Source organism: Xiphophorus couchianus, chromosome 16 (assembly GCF_001444195.1).
Source record: "Xiphophorus couchianus chromosome 16, X_couchianus-1.0, whole genome shotgun sequence".
Lineage (NCBI taxonomy): Eukaryota > Metazoa > Chordata > Actinopteri > Cyprinodontiformes > Poeciliidae > Xiphophorus > Xiphophorus couchianus.
Genome location: NC_040243.1, coordinates 11,179,920 through 11,200,753, shown reverse-complemented (window position 1 = coordinate 11,200,753; position 20,834 = coordinate 11,179,920). Strand labels below are relative to the sequence as shown.

At 37.3% G+C, this 20,834-nt stretch overlaps 1 protein-coding gene across 5 annotated transcripts in view; it reads left to right on the top strand.

The window, feature by feature from the left end:
* The window catches only part of cyth1a (cytohesin 1a), a 40,525-nt gene that overhangs the window by 6,602 nt on the left and 13,089 nt on the right, over positions 1-20,834 (top strand). For 3 of the 5 annotated variants that reach the window (XM_028042028.1, XM_028042026.1, XM_028042030.1), the window contains exon 2: positions 19,937-20,019. In XM_028042028.1, the coding sequence (XP_027897829.1) occupies positions 19,937-20,019 (83 nt within the window). Of the gene's footprint in view, positions 1-7,548; positions 7,839-14,166; positions 14,352-19,936; positions 20,020-20,834 lie in introns of those variants that run through there. The other 2 variants (XM_028042027.1, XM_028042029.1) reach the window with 2 other exon arrangements.

Below are 20,834 nucleotides of genomic sequence, written 5' to 3'. Positions count from 1 at the left end.
GCACTCCCATACTTCAAAGCTGGGATGATGTACTGAAGCTTCACCATTTTTCTTCGTAATGTAACAATGCACAGAACCACTTCAATCTTAGTTTAGCTTAGATAAATAAGTTCTTCTTTTATAAAGTGATTTGAATATCTGTTTTTCACTTAAGTTCATGTGTGAAGATTGCTATATATATAAATATATATATACTGCTCAAAAAAATAAAGGGAACACTTTATGTGTTAAACACCTGTTTAAGTGTTCCCTTTATTTTTTTGAGCAGTGTATATATAACTCATGTTATGACTTCAACAAAAACAGGGTTAAATATATGACAGCATAAGGGAAATGAGCAGATTTTTTTAGGTGTAGAACATGCACCTGTGATACAAAATCTATTTATTTGAACACTTTTTCATATAATTTTGGTTAATAAATGACCCAGTGTAGCAGATGCATTTATGCATTTTTAGGCTACAGCAGTTTCTATTTAAATACCATTATGTTTTAGACATTTTCAGACCTAAAAATGACCACATCTCCAATCTTATTTCTCAAAGTGTTTTAGATTGGAAATGTAGAACATTATGTCTATTCACAAATGAAATGTGTTTTTCATTATAATGTCTGCAATCGAACCTTTGGCAAAGATAATTGGAGATCTCTCTTTGTGTTGTTTTTAAATGCGCTTTATCTCATTTTTAAAAGACAATTTTTGTATTACTCCTCTTCCCAGCTGCAAATGTCAGACTAACCATCAGAGGGATTACGTGACTCAGCATGCTGATATTGGGCATTGCGTCCCGTACAACAGATATATTAATAATTTAGCTGACTTATTACGACACAGTCACCATCTGGGCTGTGAGACAGGTGCACTGTGAAACATTTGCTGAGACTCTGGCAGGGAGCCTATAGAGAGCCGACTCTGGGGGCAGCTGAGGACACTGATCTGTATGGAGGCTCACACAAGTCTGTCAGATGCAGCGAGCGTTCGGGAATTTCTGCCAGATCAGCTTGTCACAAAGGAGCATGTGGTGATGTCAGTTGTTGCTGGTCGTCAAGCTTGTGGTCGTACTCTGAAAAGTTTTGTTAAGGACTTCTCTTGATGTTTTATCATCTTTTTACTGCCGTTGTACTCAATGTGTTTCAATCAATCAATCAATCAATCAATCAATCAATCAATCCAATTTTATTTGTATAGCACATTTCAGCAGCAAGGCATTTCAAAGTGCTTTACATCATTACAAACACAGAAACACAATGCAAGATAGAATCAACAATCAAAACACAGCATTAAGTCAAGTTCCATCAATAAATTTGTAATTGATTACATTTCAAATACAATTCTAAACAGGTGGGTTTTTAGTTGAGATTTAAAAGAAGTCAGTGTTTCAGCTGTTTTACAGTTTTCTGGAAGTTTGTTCCAAATTTGTGGTGCATAGATGCTGAAAGCTGCTTCTCCTCGTTTGATTCTGGTTCTGGGGATGCAGAGCAAACCAGAACCGGAAGACCTGAGAGGTCTGGAAGGTTGATACAGTAACATCAGATCTTTAATGTATTGTGGTGCTAAGCCATTCAGTGATTTGTAAACTAACAACAGTATTTTAAAGTCTATTCTTTGAACTACAGGGAGCCAGTGTAGGGACTTTAAAACTGGTGTTATGTGCTCTATCTTCCGGGTTTTAGTGAGAACGTGAGCAGCAGCATTCTGGATCAGCTGCAGCTGTTTGATTGATTTGTTGGACAGACCTGTGAAGACGCTGTTGCAATAATCAATACGACTGAAGATGATGTTTGTCTATTTTCTTTGCGTCTCAGAATTTTAAATGTATTGCTTGCACTTAAGATATATAAAATATGTATTGATGTGTTCATTTTTGTGTAGATGTACTCTCTTGAACCATATAGCTGGGCCCAAACTAAAATAAGGAATATCTATTTATTTAAATCTGGACCCAAGTTTGAAAAAGCACGCACTGAATTCACACTGTCATCAATTAAACCAAAAAAAAAAAAAAAAAAAAAAAAAGACAAGGGTATTGAAACAGAAACATCAGCAAGCTGCAACTAATTTAGGGGCATAATAAACTAGTCATCAGCAGGTTTACCCCTGTTTATAAAAGCAGAAGTTTACTCTGAATCGAACAGGTGTTTGATAACCTAATACCAAGACAGAGACATCATAAAGTGGTTATAAAGCTAATGCAAAACAATTTGGAGTCATTTATTCAACTGTGAAAATTTTCATTATTGGAATATATTATTAGTGGAATATATTCAAAATAGCTTCCAGAGTGAATATCTTAGCAAATTCACCCTAAGTGTAAATTAGGGTGAATTACAAAAAAACCTCCACAATTTTATCTCAGGCCTCCGTTAGTAATGCTAATGTTCATAACACTAAATTACAAATAAACTGTAGCTTGTTTGAAAGTGTTGTCGAAAGTAAACTACAGCCTCCTGTGTGATGTAAACCAAACAGCATTTCCACACAAACATAATAGTGTTTTCTAGTTGTTTGATGAAAACAACAACTAAGTAAAGTTTAATTTCATCCCTTTTTAAAGTGTCCAGAGCATAATTTATGTAGATAAAATTTCCGCAGTTCCTATTATTTAAATATGTAGTAAGGATAATTAATTAGTAAATGTGTGCACTGGGATAGAGTAAAAGAACTATCTAATGCAAATGGACAGCTCACATGTGTTTTGCTACCTCAGAGCAACGATCTGTCTTCTTCTGTTAGCACACAGTCTGATGCGTTTTAGATAGCGAGTGAGGCAGAGTCTGGCAGTGAGCCGCCTCCAGCAGGAATGTGTGGGAATCTTGAAACAGATGAAGTTAGTCCAAACAGCTCTATACTCAGCAATAGGTATGCATGTAAAAATTATTGATTTTCCGTTAACCTTCCTGATCTGATTAGTGGTGTGTGATGAACATAAAAGCAAAAGGCCTATTTCTTAGTGAAACTCGTTTATTGTATTTTAAAGATGGGTTCTCATGTTTTTATTCTGCTTATTGCTTTGACTTTTATACCAGGTACAATGCTGCTCTCATTTACTTATCTTTTAGTGGAAACTCTCTGCATTCTACATCCTTTTGCAAAAGCTTGTTTAGACTGATTTCATCATAGGTATTTTTGTATGTTTGTGCAAGGCAGGTAGCATCTGCTAAAAGGTGTGCCATTCAATACACATTGTGTAACTGTGATGTGATTGGCCACCCACAAAGTGCTTTTCTACTCTTGTGCCATCATTAGAAATGTGATACCGGGATTAGAACATCTCTTATTTCAGGATCACTCCCTCCCTTCACACTCACAAAATTATAGGTTACATTGATCCAAAGGTCTTATTACTGTACCTATGAACTGAGAGCGGTGGTTTCAAAATCACCTCATGTGATGAGTCGTGTGGAGGGCAGCAAAGCTACAGGCAGAGCTAATGTTTGCCATGCAAACTGTTTTCTTTTTGTGTGTCATCATTGGTCTTTGCTTGTTTCTCTGCAGATTTTCTTGACATACATTTTGTTTGTAAGATATAATATGGTCCTCCATATGAGAAGGACCAGGATAAATTAAATTTATATGTTTATGTTATTATTTTGATAAGAGTAAAATATATATATACAAAACATATATACAATCTGCGACAGACTGGCGACCTGTCCAGGGCGTACCCCGCCTCCCGCCTGGAACGTAGCTGGAGATGGGCACCAGCAACCATCCCGACCCCATTAGGGACAAGGGTGAACAGACAATGGATGGATGGATGGACATATATACAATTTCCCAAGGGTATGTCGTGTACTCGTTTCCTAACAAAATGAAGGTCAAAACTTGACTGTGGTCTTTTAGTGTTACAACAAATTGTTTTTCTTATAAAGAAAAATGGCTAAAACCAGTAATAATGAAAAAATAAATGGATAAATAAATTCTGATTATTTTTCTAACTTTATATATTTGTTTATCCAGTTGAGATGTCATAAAACAATGTGAGCAATTGAGTAAAATGTTTTAATGTTTTATTTTTTTTAATGAACATCTTTGCTTATAAATACAAAGAAAAACAAAGAAACGGAACACAAAATGTTACAAAATATACCAGGGATGTACATTTCAACAGTAACGTTTGGAATTTAATTTAACTTGCAGTTAATCGAAAAGGATCAGCAGAGGGCGCTGTTGGCGTCTTTCTGTTTAATGTTAAGGGCATAATGCCTCAAAAGCTACCTTGTCTTAGTAATTCAGTTTAAAAAGTTAAAGATAGGCAGACTGTATTGAAATACATCCCTCCTATATCTTTCACTAAAATTCTAAGTTGCTGAGATGCGCACATGTTTAAACCTCAAATACAAACCCACAAATTATCAGACAAAAATTCTTAGCAGAACCCCCCCGCCCCCCACACACACACACACACACACCACACCACCATCAAAATTTAATCTTTCCGATTTTACATTTGTTTTTTGTTAGGGTTTTTTTCCGTTAAACTCATCATCATTATCAACATCATCTATTGTTTTTCATGTATTCTTTTTATTTGCATTTGACTAGTGTTTGTGTGAATCTGTAAAGAGATTATATATGTTTTGTACATTCAGGCTGGATTGCTCCAAACAAAGTTTCATTATGCTGCGGTGTAGCATCACAACATAATTTAGAAGTTGTTTATACTATAACAATTATAATCTAAAGGGGAAAAAAACCCCGCTGGGGTTTAGCAGTTAGGTTGTTGGTAAGATATTTATTTCAAAATTAGTTGGCACAAAGTTTATTAAAATATAGAATGGCTATTCCTACAAAAAAAAAAAAAAAACTTAATAAGAATAAAATGTAAAGATTGTTTACAACTGCATCATTTTACGTGCTTGCAAAAAACCCCTCTTTGCCTGACAATGCAGAATGACGATGATTGAATGTTTGCGTAAACACTCTGTTAACGTCACATTTACTCTTCACGAAGAAGCAGAAGACGGTAAACTTTGCGTGTTTATAATTAACTCCTGACCTTCTCATGTGAAGGTCAAACAGCTCTCTGGTTTCATTTGTTCTGGGGTTTAGGCCCATCTGTGCAGCCGTGCTTGGGGGCATGGATGAACTAGCAACAATGAATGGAAACTTTGTGTGAAGGAGTTTATTTTCACACAGATGGCATTGTCAGTTGTAGAGGTTGCAGCACACAGCTGATGCATTCATCAGTCAGAGCTTGTAGATAAGGCGTCTGGAGCAAAGATATCATGGAGACGTTTGAGGACTATATTCAAAAACAGGTAAATCTTTAAAAGCAGATCAATAAAATCAACAATGCAACAGGAGGAATTTTCCACTTTCTTCCTGGCCTGACACTGCACGGTGACCAAACCCACCATAATGTTTGCCAAAGCTGCCATTACAAGATACAAATGAATACGTACAATTTCAAGAGAGAGGGCAATAAATGCAGGACAGAAAGGTTGACTGCCTCTACCTGGCCTCACTCGGGCTGGGTGAGCTGCATTCCTCTTCGTTCCTCTTGTGTTTATCAACAGGCAGAGACAGGCTTTTTTTCTTATTTGAGAGCACCAGCTGGTGCAGATGCTATCCAAATGACAGACTGATTTATTTCATTTCATAAAAAGAAGAGAAAGGCATCAGTTTTTTTCCAGTTCAGACAAGAAATTTCCATCTTGAAGGAAAAAAAAAACCCTTTACCATTTATCACTGGAATTTTTGGTCTCAAATGATTAGACTGACCTTTTTTCCCCATCTTGCTTTGTATCCTATGTGGGGCATGACATTTTGCAAATTATATTTCTTATGGTTTTCTGGCTGCCACCCAAATATCCAATGTTGTGGAGTGACTAACTAATATTTGTCCTGTTCTTTTGATGGTATTTCCCACCTGAGCCATGAATCTCTGAAACTTGATGTTCCTTAACAAACTTTTGAGGCCTTTGCTGAACAGCTGGACTTTTGCTGACATTAAATTGAACACAGAAGTGTTAACTATTTACTTCTGAGGGCAATTGGTGAACTCAGATTTTTATTACTTTCAAAACCATGAATCATTCTCCTTCAACTTCACAGGTACTGACTGTTTTGTGTTTGTCTATCACACATAGTAAAAAATATTAAAATATTTTGGTTGGTCAAACTGTGAAACAGTTTAAGATGGTTACTAGTGAAGTGTCTTTGAGGACTGATTTTAAGTAGTGTAAAATGTGCTGCATTTTTTCTAATTGATATCTTGTATGACCAAAACTATATTTATGTCATATAGACAAATATGTCCATTGAGATTATGGGGAAAGTAAAATAAATAAATAAATGTAGGTGGCTTCTATAATTTGTGTACAAGGCCATATAATTCAACAGGTGTTCTGAAATGGTTGCAGGTTTTATATTTGAACAAATTTCGTTGCTATTTTCTCACTTTTGTTTCCGAGGTGAAAGTCTGAAGGCACAGATTTCTGCTCTACGGATGTGGCTTAGTGGAGAGCCCAAATATGAGTTCTGCAGAAGAGAGGGGGTGTGTGTGGGGGTGTGTTTGTGTGTGTCATTTATTCGCTCCCTGCCCCCTATCAGTCCTTTCCCAACAACAGATCTGTGCACATGTGCATCTGTACGTGCGTATCCTAGCGTTGGTGTGGTAGAGATAGCTAACAGATGAAGCACATAACCAGTCTGGTGGTTTCTGTCTGTGCCAGAAAAGACACTGAAACCGGAAGTATTCTTTGCCCTTCAAATTAATAGTATAAATTCTATGTCTGTATTGCTACAGAAGGGAAATGTGCAAACTCGCATATCTAAAAATGTAGGTGTTTATAATGTGAGTGTGAATTAGTGACTATAGCTGCACTGTAAGTACTGTACTATGAGTACTTTTATATTTAATCCATATATATAATTTAATCCATTCATATCAATTTCTCTGTCACAATAATAAATTTTGATGGACAATACATTTCCCCAGAAGTTATTGTGATAATATAATGATAATGGCATACTAATGCAAGTACACTCTCTCAAAGATCAATAAACTTTAATATCCTATGAACATTTAACACTGGAACTGGAAGACATTTTAAAAATTCCAAAAATAAATAAACAAAACATCGAAACAACAGATAAAATTGATACGACTTAAGTCTGTAAGCAAAACTGTCCTTCAGGAAGAGAGGCTAGTTGAAACCAATGCACCAGGCTGAAGCCTTTTGTCATCCAGTCATTAATAGAGAGACAGGGAAACAAGAGAAAAACAATCATGCAAATGGAAATGATCAAACTCATTTTAATTTATAATGCGATTAATTGAATATTATTACTTATTGCGCCAGTCTTAAACAGCCCTTCTAATTTTAAATAACTTTTGTTGTTAAACTAAATATTAGTGTGCCTCTCTTTTGCACATTTGTATCCTCCGTACTGTGTGCATTTTGCTTATTTGCATTACAGTGCAATGGGTTATGTCTGCTGCTGTAGCAAAAGCATTTCCCTGAATTAATGTGTAAGCTTTCATTATGAAAAGCCCGACAGGAAGTGTTTCGCTTTGACTGTTCCTTTGACTTGACACAACACAGACGCCTGGTCTAGGTTGAGGAGGGAAGGGCTGGTAAAAGTCCGTCCAGTACCTAGAAACCACTCCCTTTGGTCTGACGGCGGTACTGTTCTTACTACGAACAGGCTTTCACTTCGCTTTACCTTACGCTATTTATCTGTTAGTTAAAAAAACTTTCAAGACTCGTAAATCTATCGGTAGTGGTTAGTAGTCAAAGTTTTTGCCCTTGGAAGCCTCCAGAAACTTTTTCTCTGCGGACGCGGACTTGCTGACAGAACAGCATGGTGTTAAAGTCGGAAGAAGGAGTCGGTGAGTAAAAAAAAATAAAAAAAAGTAATAGAGCGACATTTTCAGTCGCAAGAATGTCTCTAAAAACCCTACCTGTCCTTTGAAAGCCATAATTGTGTGAGGTCTTAAGTTCATAAATGCATGTGAAGAATGTCTGCTGGCTTTCTTCTGTTTCTCTTCCCCTTTTTACACAGTTCTTCCACGTTTTTTAATAGTGTTAATATTCTCTGTTTTAGCCATTTAAGAGCTCAAAAATGTAAATAAACTGCTGTAATATTATCTATGCTTTTATGTTCTCGTTTTCTGTTAAAACATGCATTTTCTTGTTTATGTTCATGATTTATTCATGATTCTTTGTAAAGCATCGTCTTGTTTTTGTTGAAGCGTGATGGATGCAATTTTTTCCCACATGATCAGACACTTTTAATGTCTATTAATCTTCCTTTAGTTTGTCCACAGTATTGTTTCCTGAATGCACAGCAACTGGTGGGACTAAGCTTCTCCTAAATGTAGCAGTCAATGTTGTTTAATATAGTTTAACTATAAACCTCTGGAATATATATACTGTTAATATTACAACATTTGGTTGTAAAGCTTTTACACAACATTCTTTCATACTGTGTGATACATGTTGTGTCACTATAATGAGTGAGTGGGTTGCTCCTTGGTATGAGACAGAAGGCCTCTTTCATCTCCTTGGCTTGGTTTAGCCTGGCAACATTAATAATTAGCAGCCGTGACTTGCGTCACTGTTAATCATGTTGGATAATGGCGAACGTCTGACTGATCCGGGTCGAAGCTGCTGGCCTTTTGTTCTGCTGGTCTTACACTACCCTGCCTCGGTGAACCAGGCTGGCACACACATACAGCTGTCTCTTTTTATAGTTGCAGCCAAACCAATGAGAGGAGCAGTCGATTCCCTTTGAGTTCATTTGTCTCTGCCACTTAAAAGTGGCTGGTCCAAGAGGGGGAAGGGGGGGGTAAACTAGTTTTCTCTAATGGTTTTCTAATAAACGGAGCTGAAAGCTCTAATGGGTCCTGTGGTACCGTGCACCATGGCTGGCACTAATGCCCTGGTAGTTTGATAATCTTCATCATCTCCTATAATCACATTTCTGCCTTTTTTTTTCTGCATCTGTGGCTTACCTGCTCCGCTCTCCACCATAGTGGAAAATGGATTTAATGTACTGGGAAGGAAAGTGTTATTTGGGAGCTTAATCCTTACTTGGTTTCCTGCACGGTTGACTTAGAGAATACATTCAGTACTCAAATGCTGTCATGTATTTCAGTCTGTTTTACAGTCAGACGTAGGTGTGTTTAAATCAACATCTTGTGTTTGGAGTACATGTGAAGAATTCAAATGTTTAGTGTCGTAAAAGCCTTATGCAAGCATAAAATAACACAAACTGGCAGCAGTCTTAGTTACTAAATGTCTTTATTCCCTGCTATGTTTTCTTGTGCAAAACAACAGATGGCTCATAATATCCACTCTATTTTTACCCTGTTGTGAAAGTTGTTTTGTTGTAAAAGTTGGTTTACAATAATCTGAAAATGGGTCTTTTAACTAGTTTTTAAGATGTTATTTTTTTATATTGGTAAAGTCCGGAAATGTTTATTTTTTTATTTTTTTATTTTGCAGTTTTTATTATGCTGTTTCTGTCAAGGCATTGACAAGCTGTGAATCCCAGTTGGCTAGTATTCAAAGTACTTCACACCAAACTAATGTAAAGATCAAGAGGTAATGATGATTCTCAGAACAGCTAAGTTGTTTTTAGTCACCAGTGCACAGTTTAGCATGAGGGTTATAGGTTAAATGATAAATACACAAAGAGTCTTTATCATTTTTGCCTACTGGTTTGTGGACTAAATACATCCTGTGCTTCACCTGATAGTTTCGGAAACCTGAGATACCACCAAACACCGACTTCTCAACAAGCCATTTAGTGTTCATGCAGTGTCACATCAGGTCAATACTTCCCTAACATTTTATAACCTCTCCATTTTGTATTTCCGCTGTAAGAGAAGTTATTCAGTTCTGTATCACCCGTAATTGCTCTTCAAATTAAGGCAAAGTTATTTAAAATGCTACGTTTTGGGTTTGATTAAACCTTTTTCTGTTCCGAACCATGATTTAGGCATAACTGTTGCACCCCTTGTTATTTATAATCTTATGTATAAAATATAATAGAAACCATTGTGCCAGTGAGACAAGTCCAAGCTTGATAAATGAATAAATTTCTCTGATGATTCATCTAGTTGGGATAACAGGCTTTACCGTCCCATCTCCAGACATTCCTGAACTTCTAGTCATTTGTCAGACAGCATGTTAATGCTAAACAGTATTTTAAAGTATTTTAGTACTGTGAGAATGTGGATATGTTCTTTCTTGGTTTCTTTTACTGCTGTTCATTATGTTACTTTTGGTCTCATAGTGCTGATGAGTGTGACTTTCAGGTTTGTCTGCAACAGGTAAAGACATGCCTCTAGTTGTGTTTTTCCTGTAAGACCTTTGTTTGTTATCATTCTTGTTACAGCCCATAGATTCAAAATAGCACTTGGCAGAAACTATATTGAAAATATTTGGAGGTGTGTTCATCAAATAGAAATTTACTGGATTATGATTTGGTTAGGCTGAAACAGATGTTTTTCTGAGACATTTTAGGTTTTTGAAACTATACATTTGTACATTGTTGCATAAAAATTTATTCTCTGTGGATAAGATCTTTTTTGTTTTTCAAATGATTTCAGGCAAAAGACGGGCTATAGAAAGAATGCATTTTGTTTATCACCTGAGCTGTGTGGCTACTTTGTTGTGATTCTGTTTTTGCTTATTATTTTTCAGTGCATGCATGATTTTTGCCATCGGGTTAAAACAATAACTTTTTTTCATAATTTCCTCTCCTGGGGTTTAAACTTTTACTCCTCCACAAACTAAACAGAACAGTGCACAAACAGGAAGCCAGGAGTTTGACAATGCCTTCAACAGGAAATGACTTTCGGCATTTTGTGTGTGGGTGAAAACTTCTAGAGAAAAGCAAGACGGATACAAACTGAAACCATGTATAGCGGCGCTTCACGTTGACTAAAACAAATCTTCCAGCTTTCACATCATGGGTTGTGGGACGTGTGTATGTCTACCGGGCACTAGAATGTTGACAATAGGACGTCCCCTGATAAGAATCAAGATTAACGGCGTCAATGGGACAAAGGAAGGCATTGTGGGAAGCAGCAGCGCTTCCGCTTTTGAGGGATAACATAGAGCAAGCCTCCATAGAAAACGGTTAATGCAAATAAAACAGCAGATTATTAAATAAAGCTTTACTGCACTGTCCATAGCCATGAATCTGGTGTGCGTGTGTGTTTGTAGGCATGAAGTTGCTGCAGGTTTAGAAAGTTGAGCCTTATGTCTGTTTGCTTTAGACTGGAGCTGCACAGTTCCCAGGCCTCGCTATACATTCTCCAGCTCTGGTTCCCACCCACTCACATCCTCCGGTCCTCACATTCCTGCACAGCAGCTTTGACATCCCGCGCCGGGACAAGATGTCCTGGTGTCCGTTTTGTCTGAACACACCTCCTTTCTCCCAAACTTATTCTCTAGCATGTCTGTAACTTGGAAGACAAGATGCCCGAAGAAATTTAAGTTAATTAGTGCCATAAAATATACGCATTTTAGTTTTTTATAAGATGCTGCTTGTTGGTGTTTTAAAGAGACGGGAACTGTAAAAACACCCAACTTTAGATGTTGTGCTTGTGGTTAGTGAGGATGCAGACATGAACTCAACACATTGGAAATCCCAGACTTTCATTTCGATCTCTAAAGAAGAAAAGCCAAAAGAAAAAAAACTAGTTCCAAGAAAGGAGCCCTGTTGTACATTATTCAGTGTTAGTCTTTTAAAGTTTAATGTAAACAATTAGGTCATATCTCTATCAGTGGTACCTGCAGATAAAAAATTACCAACCTAAAAACACATGCGTAGCAAAAAAATCTGTGCAAGAGGAATACAATTTTTTAATAGGAATTAAAAACTGAAAATGTTCTTTTTAATTTTTTTTGACCCTCTGAACAATAATTAAATATGCAGAGCATGTTATTTATTGCAAATTTTATCTGAGGAATTAAATTAAAATTGTTTTATTTTTCTTTTATTTGTCTTAATATAATGTTTTGAATCTTTGCCATTGCATCTTGTTGCCATGTTGATGCCATTCCTGTGGCTTAAACTTAAACCACTAACTATGGGCTCTTGCTAATCAAAGTTTTAAATAATAATACAAACTAATTTATTGACTAACTTAAATGGTGTCTTTGTAAAACAATAGCAACATAAACAAATCAATTGGTCAGAAATTAGAACTTTAATTTTGGTCAAATACTGAAAAGCAAAACATTTATTCTACAGTTGACTCATCTTGCATCACTTTGAAGCAGAAGCAGGTAATAAAACTCAAAAATGCTTTAATGCTGAAATAGGACATCCTTGTTGTTATTTCTTCAATATCTTTTTGGATTCAAAACGAGCACCTTTGTCGGAGAGCCTGCAAACGAAATAAAATAAAATAAGAACATCAAGGCCATTTGGACTGTGAAGAATACATTACGTCTGCGTCAGTCAGAAATAAACCTGGTTAGTGTAAGGATGCTACAAAAAGTGGCAGCTTAACTAAATTCTTGCTTTGTTAAATTTTAAAATTATTCCATCTATTTTTTTTCTCTATTTATTGATATAGTTGCTTGTGTGTGAAAAGACATATTTGTGTTTTCAGTAATAGTGATGCTTCTTTATTTTTGTGTTTTTTTTGAGGGTTTTTTTGAAGGTTAGAGGGAAACCTTCTGTTGCTGTGATATATTATTTTCCACATACAGTAGGTACTCACTATAATAGTAGCTAACACTACCTTAAGTGTGAACTGTAACGCCACGTGTTGGCTGACACCAGACAGAGGAAGCTCTGTCACTGTGAGGCGGTGAGGTTCAGCCGACACAGCAGAGGGCTCCAGCTTGACTCATCCGTCTCCAAGCAGACATGAGGCAAGCTCCCACATCTGTTCACGTCTGCTGCGTGCTTCAGGCACGCCCAGGGGCCAGTCTCTCACTCATGCTGTAAAAATTTGATCTATGACAAGGACTCCTGAGAACATTGTGCAATTTCTTTTTCATTTCCATTGGGGACATTTCTTACACCCAGTTGGAGTCCAGCACAGAATGTGTTGTTTAACTCTGTGTGGGTGGTGATGGAGGACGAGTGGCCAGGAAATTAAAGGCCTGTAGAGAAATTTTGGTTTAAGAAGAACTTTTACCAAGAGTCTACAAAATGACATTTTTAGTTGTTTGTCTGAAAACATATTTTGATGACTATTCTTACTTAGTTTATTGTTAGTTTATAAAGACTTTATGCTGTAGTATTAAAGATTTCTTCTGCTTCCTCATTCAGATTGTGATAAATTTGTTGGCACTCCTAATTTAATGTAATTTAATTGCTTTTTGAATATTCGGACTTTGCATTTTTAAGTGGATCAGACTTTACACCAACATCTAATTAGTAATTGTTACATCATTAGTAACAACTGGATCATTAGTAATTGTTACCTTTGAGTCATAAATATGACAGAGCATAAAATGGAAAACAAAAGAGAAAACATGGTTCAAGGAAAGCAGATAAGTGGTGTTCGCCATAAATCAGAAAATTTCATCAAGCTTGAAATTTCCCAGAAAGTAAAAGATGCAAATCTAAGTAACTCTCTTAATCTGCACTTAAGTACTCGCTAGGCAAACCTTCTGTTTGGGAGGCGATCCAGTAAACGTAAACAAGTTTGCTACTGAACCAGTGGGGTTTGATCAAAAGAAACCAAGATGCCCGGAAACACTGCTGATGGGTCTGGTGTGAAACAGTGGCTGAATATGAAGGAAAGAGGTGCATGCCTGTTGTTAAATATGGTGGAAGTTGTGTGATTCTCTGGGACTATTTCACTTGTAAAGACCATTAAGGTATAGCATCATAAACTCTTTGAAATGTTAGACCATTTAAAAACATTTTATCTCTTAATGTGGGATTGTTTTCCTCACTGATTTACTGATTACTCTTATTTTAGTGAGCGTTTTTTTGAATTATCAGTCTTATTTTTTTTTACATATCTTTACCCATGTCGCCATTATCATTTACTATAGTTGTTTAGCTTTTTATTAGGATCTTGTCAGTTTTCTGAGAGCAGGGAGGCAGCGAGCGGAACGACCACTGGGTGGAGCCTTCATGTTGGTGCTGGTGACAGCAAAGCGTGAGCGGGGAGGTAGAGGAGGGAGCGAAGTATGTGAGGAAGCCTCCTTCCCAAATGGACTGTGTCAGTGTCAGCATGCTGCGAGCTCACTGTGAGAGCTGATAGCTGTAAAACCTCAACAGTATCTGTGGTCTTGCCTGGAGGAGCAGGCTCCTTCCCTCCGCCACTAGATGATGATGTCTGTGCAATAGGATCTGACTCCTTTATCACCAGAGGTAAAAGGAAGAGCCGAGGAGGGAAACTGGAGAACATCTCATTCAGGTTTGCACTGAAACCTCATTCTGTGCTTGGGCTACTCTTCACAATGTCATTTATGTTGTCTGTCTGTTGGAATTTCCTCAGATTTTATGACCACTTGTTTTACTTTAACTCTTAGACTTTGTTAAATAAATAAAGCTTTGGAGGATGCATGCTGACCAGCAAAGCCAAGATAGAAATCATGTTGACCACTTGTGGTTTGACTAATCTGTATGAATGTCCTCTCATCCTCCAGCCTGGGTTGTTGCATGTTTAAGATGGCCTATTGTTGGCACTTCAGTAAATGGTGCCGATTGAGCACCGGTGCAGCGGGCCAATGACTGGATAGTGGGTTGATGTCGGTTGTCTTTATGAATTTGGTGGGATGGGAAAGGTGTACAACTCTTAACTTCAATTCTGTAGAAATTTAAATATAGACAGTGTCTTCTCTGTTCTAGATTATACACCATTCAAAGATATGTCTTCATTTGAATGCATTAGAAAGTAATTGAAATGCTAATGTTGAAGTACAGAAACGCAAACCCTGTGTTTGAGCTTTCTGGAGGAATGTGACTGTTTCCAGACACAAAGACGGAGCTGTGATCTTCCCACTGACTCCGTGTTCTCCTGCCACACACTGACCCACGCCTCCCTGGCTTAACATAGGACTCCTTTTCCTGCAGTCCCCTGTCACCTCAGATACACCCACCCACAGGTCAGGTCAAGTTCTATGCCAAGTTTTGATCCAAGCTCCTTTTCATTACAGATACATTTTTTCAGTTCCTGGATCTTTGAACCCGGAGGTCAAAGATGACAAATTTTCTTTGGTTGATCACATTAAATCCTGCAATTCCTTCTTTCTTAGAAACTGTGGTTTAGAAGAGTAATGTTTGTGTGTGTAGCTTAAGGATATGAATGAGCACTCTTGGAATTAGCTTTAATACTGAGATTCAGTCTTGGATGAAATATCATCTTTTTTGTTTACTTGAGAAATAAAAACTGCAAAAAGCAGAAAATCTGCCAGAGTTTATCTGCTTGTTCTTTGTGTGCTCATGTTTGTGCAATGACGAATAAGAACTATTGATTTCCAGCTAAATTCAGTAAATCTTATCGAAGAGGAGTCTGCTTTTTGCTGCGATTGGAACAATCTGTTTTGTCGAAAGGATCTGATTGACTTGGCGGACTTCGTGCCTTTTGATAATAAAAAGTAAAAATGTACTTTCCCAGTTTATTTACACAAATGTATTTAGATTTGCACTGATTTTTTTTTTATTCTGATTTTTCTATTGGTACTACAGCATAATTTTTATTCTTGTCTTGCTGTCATCCATTACTTGTGTTGGAACCACAGGTGATGTCACACTGTGTGAGTGAGCAATCGATTTAAAACATGATTATTTCTTAAAAGAATACTGATCAAAAGTTCACATCATGCAGTATAAGAGTAGAAGAGTATCTCTGTACATCTATAATGATTTTGCAATAAAATCCAGATGAGACATTGGTAGAAAATAACAAAAGAAGCTGATGTTTTTTGTTATATTTTATTAATGAGGCAGACTGAGCAGCATGATAGAGATGGTATGGAGGGCTCTAATCAAGCCTAATGGAAAGTGTACTTATTCATCCTCACATACGTGAAGAAAAAGCTTGTCTAATGTCAGGAGAGGATTGTTTGCTGTGTTGTGCACGTCATCCAAATGTAATCAGAGTGCAAGCTAACTAACACATGGTAGCAGAAATGGCTCTCTATGCATAATTGCTCTGTCAGCAGATGCAGGTAGTGTTGCAGCATAAACATTTTCACTTATAGATGTCATTGCTTCCTTATGCCACCTTATTAAACATACTTTTAAGCGCACTCAAGGTGGCTGCATATATAAGAAATAATTTTGTAAGCACATGATTATTTATTTATTTATTTTACTGATTTTGTACCTTACGTGATGAGCAGAGCTTCCTAATTTGGGTCACATCTGGAGCGGCGGGAGGCTGGGGGGTGCGGGGGGTGGATCTTCTCCGCACACAGAATTCTAATTTCCTTATTTTCCGAGGAGAATTCTTCTGTGATCTGGGTGGAAATGAGACGTCTGCCTCCTCTGCCAGGATGGCAATCAGGATGGGTATTAGTGGCTTTCTCCCGCTGCGGGAGATGGGGCTATAATTGATATCTCCCTTGATGTAACGCACCGCAGTCCTCTCTGCTGACCCAGCCCTCTCTAAAAATGGATCCGCTTTTCTAAGAACGCTCAAAATACTCCAAGATGCAAAACTTTAGGGCATGCATACTGTCAGTGTCTTTCTTATTTGACTGTGTGATGCTCGTATTTAAGTAAATGAAGAAATCAGTTTCCAGTAGTTATTGGTGCAGTAAGGCTGAAGAAAGCATCCTTATTACTATAATAGAAAACCATATTGACCGTTTTGAGTCATAAATTTGAAGAGGACTCTGAAATAATAAAAACTGGGACAAAAATCAGATTATACTGTCAAATAAGTCACTGAATACTTATTACATTCTTCTTTTTGATTTCCAAGGACTTATTGAGTACTTAAAATGAGTGCCCTGCTTTTATTCTTACGGTAAGTCTGACTTATAAAGCTCTCTGATTGAAACCAAGAGACTTCAGAGCTTTATTTGCATGTTGCAGACTCACTCTGAAAATCAGGGTTTAGTCACTTCCAGTAGGAGGAAATTAGCAATCATATTTCCACGCACATCTGAAGCGAACCTGAGGCAGCCTTTTGAAAAAGTACAAAAACAGCCAATCAGGCACTCACTCAATAACTTCCTGAAGACAAATAGCCAGCGTGAGTTTGATTGGGGAACACAGTTATCCTACTTGTAAACAAATCACATATCATGGGGAAAAAAAATAAAATAACACAAGCACTTGATGTCCAAAGTAAAAGAAGGAAGAGTGTGCTTCTTTTGAGGAATGTTATTTATTTATTTGGATTTTCAGGATATTATATCAGGGAAGACCTTGGCCAATCATTTGAGCCTGACCTGCCGATCTATTAAAAATTAAACAAACTCAACAATTTGCCAATCGATTGGTAAATCTCGAATATTTTCTTTTTGTGTTTTTGTTTTCTTTACAGTTATTTAAAAATTGCAAAAGAAGTTTGGCTAACGTCGAATAGTCAAATTCCTGACACAATTCCAGGAATAGTAGGAAAAAGCACAGTGGGTGTGAATGAATATGCAGGTTCATGTCACAGTTTCCTGGTCTTTGTGCATTCCTGCAGCAATAGTACACACAGTTCACCTGAATGATGTGTTTTCTTGCCCTGTTGATATATGACAGTGTCTCCAGTTCTGCATCTGAGGCATTCGAGACTCCAGTTTAGATTTGGATGGGGATGATGAAAACAACCTTGTCAGTACATGATTCAAATAATAAAGATGAATCTCAGCAGGGTGTACTCTTCATTTCTCAATCTTTTCTCATTCGTCTCTTGCTTTTTTATTTTCACTTTGTTTTATTTACTGTGCTTTTTTTTAGAGACAGGGACTTTTTATTTGCCTAGTCAGTGCAGAAGTTTGCAGACTAAGAGTTGAACGGTGCTCTCAGCATTTACCTAATTGGATGAGCTTTCCCTCGTTTGCTGAGTTGTGGGAAGTAAGCCCCAGTCTGAGAATCTATGGCTTAAGCACTCTAGAAAGGACTCTTCTTTTCCTTATAATGTTGATTATTTTACGCCGATTGAGTGTCTGACTTTATTCAAGACTTTTTCCTTTAGCCTTGAACAGATTTCATCCTGAAATTCTCATTTTTTATCATTTTCTTCCCCCTCAGAACCAAATTAAAGTCTTTTCTGCTGCTCATCTCCTGTCAGTCTCTTTAGTTTTTGATTCTTTTCTGAGTCAGAAATGTTGTGGTTGCCTTGTGTCGTGCCTGACTGCTGCATGCCTTCACAGTCATGTTTCCAGAAACAGAACTTGACTAACTGCTATAGGTCTTTTGTCCTGAGGCGTCCTCACCTCATTTTATAGGATGTGTTCTGGTGTCTGTTATTGCTCAGCTACATCCTGTTGAGTCCTCTGCATCAGCAAAATCAAACTCCTTGGTTTCCTTGGATACTGAGAAATGTTTTATGGATGATGCTGTAGGTTGTAAAGGTAGGAAGTGTGAAAGGTCAACATTTTATGCCTCAGGAAGGAAATATGGTTGTTTTTAGGTCCCTAACTGCCAGCTGAAAGGCCTTAGCTGAGTCCTCACTTCCATTGTCTATTATCCTTTAGTCAGACATTAACAGACATTCCAGTAAATGTCATGGGTATTTGCCTCAAGGTACTCAGACTCACATGCCTCCTGTTATTAAAAATAAGTAACCTCCTTTGTACAGATTTCACTAAAGGTGAAAAGTTCATTTAATGGATTGATGGAAAAGGGACTGAATGTTTGTTTTTATGGAAAGCTGTGAATTCCGTAACCCTACACCAGTTTTCGACAATACTCCATGCTCACTTTATAACCATTACTTTGTTAAATGTTTCTAGAGTTCCATTGGGTCAAGCTTCTGCTCCAGACCTCTAACCTTTCAACTCTGTTGCTGTGTTTCTAAAGAGCAGAGGTCAGAGGGCAGGGCTTGTGCTTGGAATCAGAAAAATATACTCTCTATTAAAATTCAAGATCATGAAAAGACCTGCACTATATATGAAATTGTAATGTTTTGTGTGTGCCATACTATAATCGCATCGTTTCCAAATGCCTTATATTTCAGGGCCCAACAACTGGATTTGACAGCAAAATGAGAAATTTTGATGTTTTAAAATTTCCTTACTATTATTTAATATAATTTACACATGTACACTAATTTTTTATTGTGGATTATTTTTAAAATATTTTCTTACTGCAACTTAGCAAATGATTTCCCTGTAGCCCCAGTTGTAGAGGTCTGCTTCTTCAATTGATGCAATACTGTTTTTAGAAAGGAGAAGCCATTCTTGTGTCCATAAGAGTAAAAGTAAAATGAATAACCTTCAGCTTAGGAGTAAAATCACTGAAAATGAGTCCGTGGTCAGACTGATATTACATGGAGAGTGCTGCTGCTGCTCTCTGTGCAGGTAGCACTCACGCAGAAGCACATTGTGTTTTAACGCGCTGCTGATGGCACAGGCCAAGCTAATTATAAGCCCATATTGCGAGAGCGACAGAAAGACTAGAAGCACTTCGAGAGCCGTCACCTTGGTGCTCCACTAAGCTTCTCTGAGCTTTTTCACTTGTCACTCTTCACTTCGCACCTCTCTGCTGCAGATTTGTGTCCCAATTTAGGTGGCAGTTTAATGTATTTTTGTATTTAACATTTATTTCTTTATACTGAAAATGCATTAACACAGTTCTTACTAAATAAGATCATCTTATGTTCTTCGTTTTTATTTAGACCTGTTATGTTCTGCTGCTGCTCTCTAAGTTTCTTGCCCCGGCTTTGCATTTACCTTTTGGTTTAAAAAAAAAAAAAAGAAGAAAAGATTAGAAATTAGAAAGTATAATCAGATTTTGGATCACCAATGCACTCCTCTGGGATATACTTTAGGAATAGACGTGTACAGATAAGCCTAACTATGCTAACCTTTCATCTTCTCTTTTATCTCTGTCCAGTTCCAGACGATCTCACCCCGGCGGAGCAGCAGGAGCTGGAGAATATCCGCCGGCGAAAGCAAGAGCTGTTGGAGGACATTCAGGTAATCCACAAGAAAGACATGGTTCTGATAGTATGAGATGTATTAAATATATTATTATATATCAATATATATATATTACAGATAATAATGTAAAAAAAACCCAGTAATGTCATATTGGTAGGAAAAAGATTGACTTAACAACAAAAACACTATGAAATGGAAAAGTTATTTGCCTGAAATGCATTTGTTTTGTAGTCAGAATTAATTATTTCTTTTCTTGAGTTGTCTTATGAACTCCTGGGGAATGTGAGGTATTTCCTACTAACTAGTCATTGAGGGGGAAATGTTCCCCCTCGTTTCTCACCCGTTTCTCTCCTCTAAGTGTCAAAAGAACAAACCTGTTTATCTATCTATATGAGTTCTACTTATTATTTAAATGCTTTTTTGAATTTAAAATGGGTGTAAAATAAAACAAGCAAATGACTGTGATGAAATGTAAACAAGTGTTCAGTGGAATACTTCTACAGTCAAATCAGTTCTGTTAAATTTCCATACATGTGGTCTATTTGCTTCCTTTCCATAACCCATGTGCAGTAGCTGATTCTAGATTGCATCAGGTTAGTCCTGTCACTCGGTAACCAGTAGTAATAGTAAGTGGAAATCTCACCCAGGGGACTGACCTCTGGTGACCCTTGTGCACTCTGGAGGTGGGATCCATCACCTCATTTTTATGAGTCTGGGACACCATCACTGCCCTTCCCCCTCCTCCCTTTCTCAACACCACTGTTGCCACTGTTCCCTCCTCGCCCCCTCAGTTGTCTGCATACTGACCCCACTCCCCTTTTGTGACTCCCACACCCTTCTCTCTGCTGCTC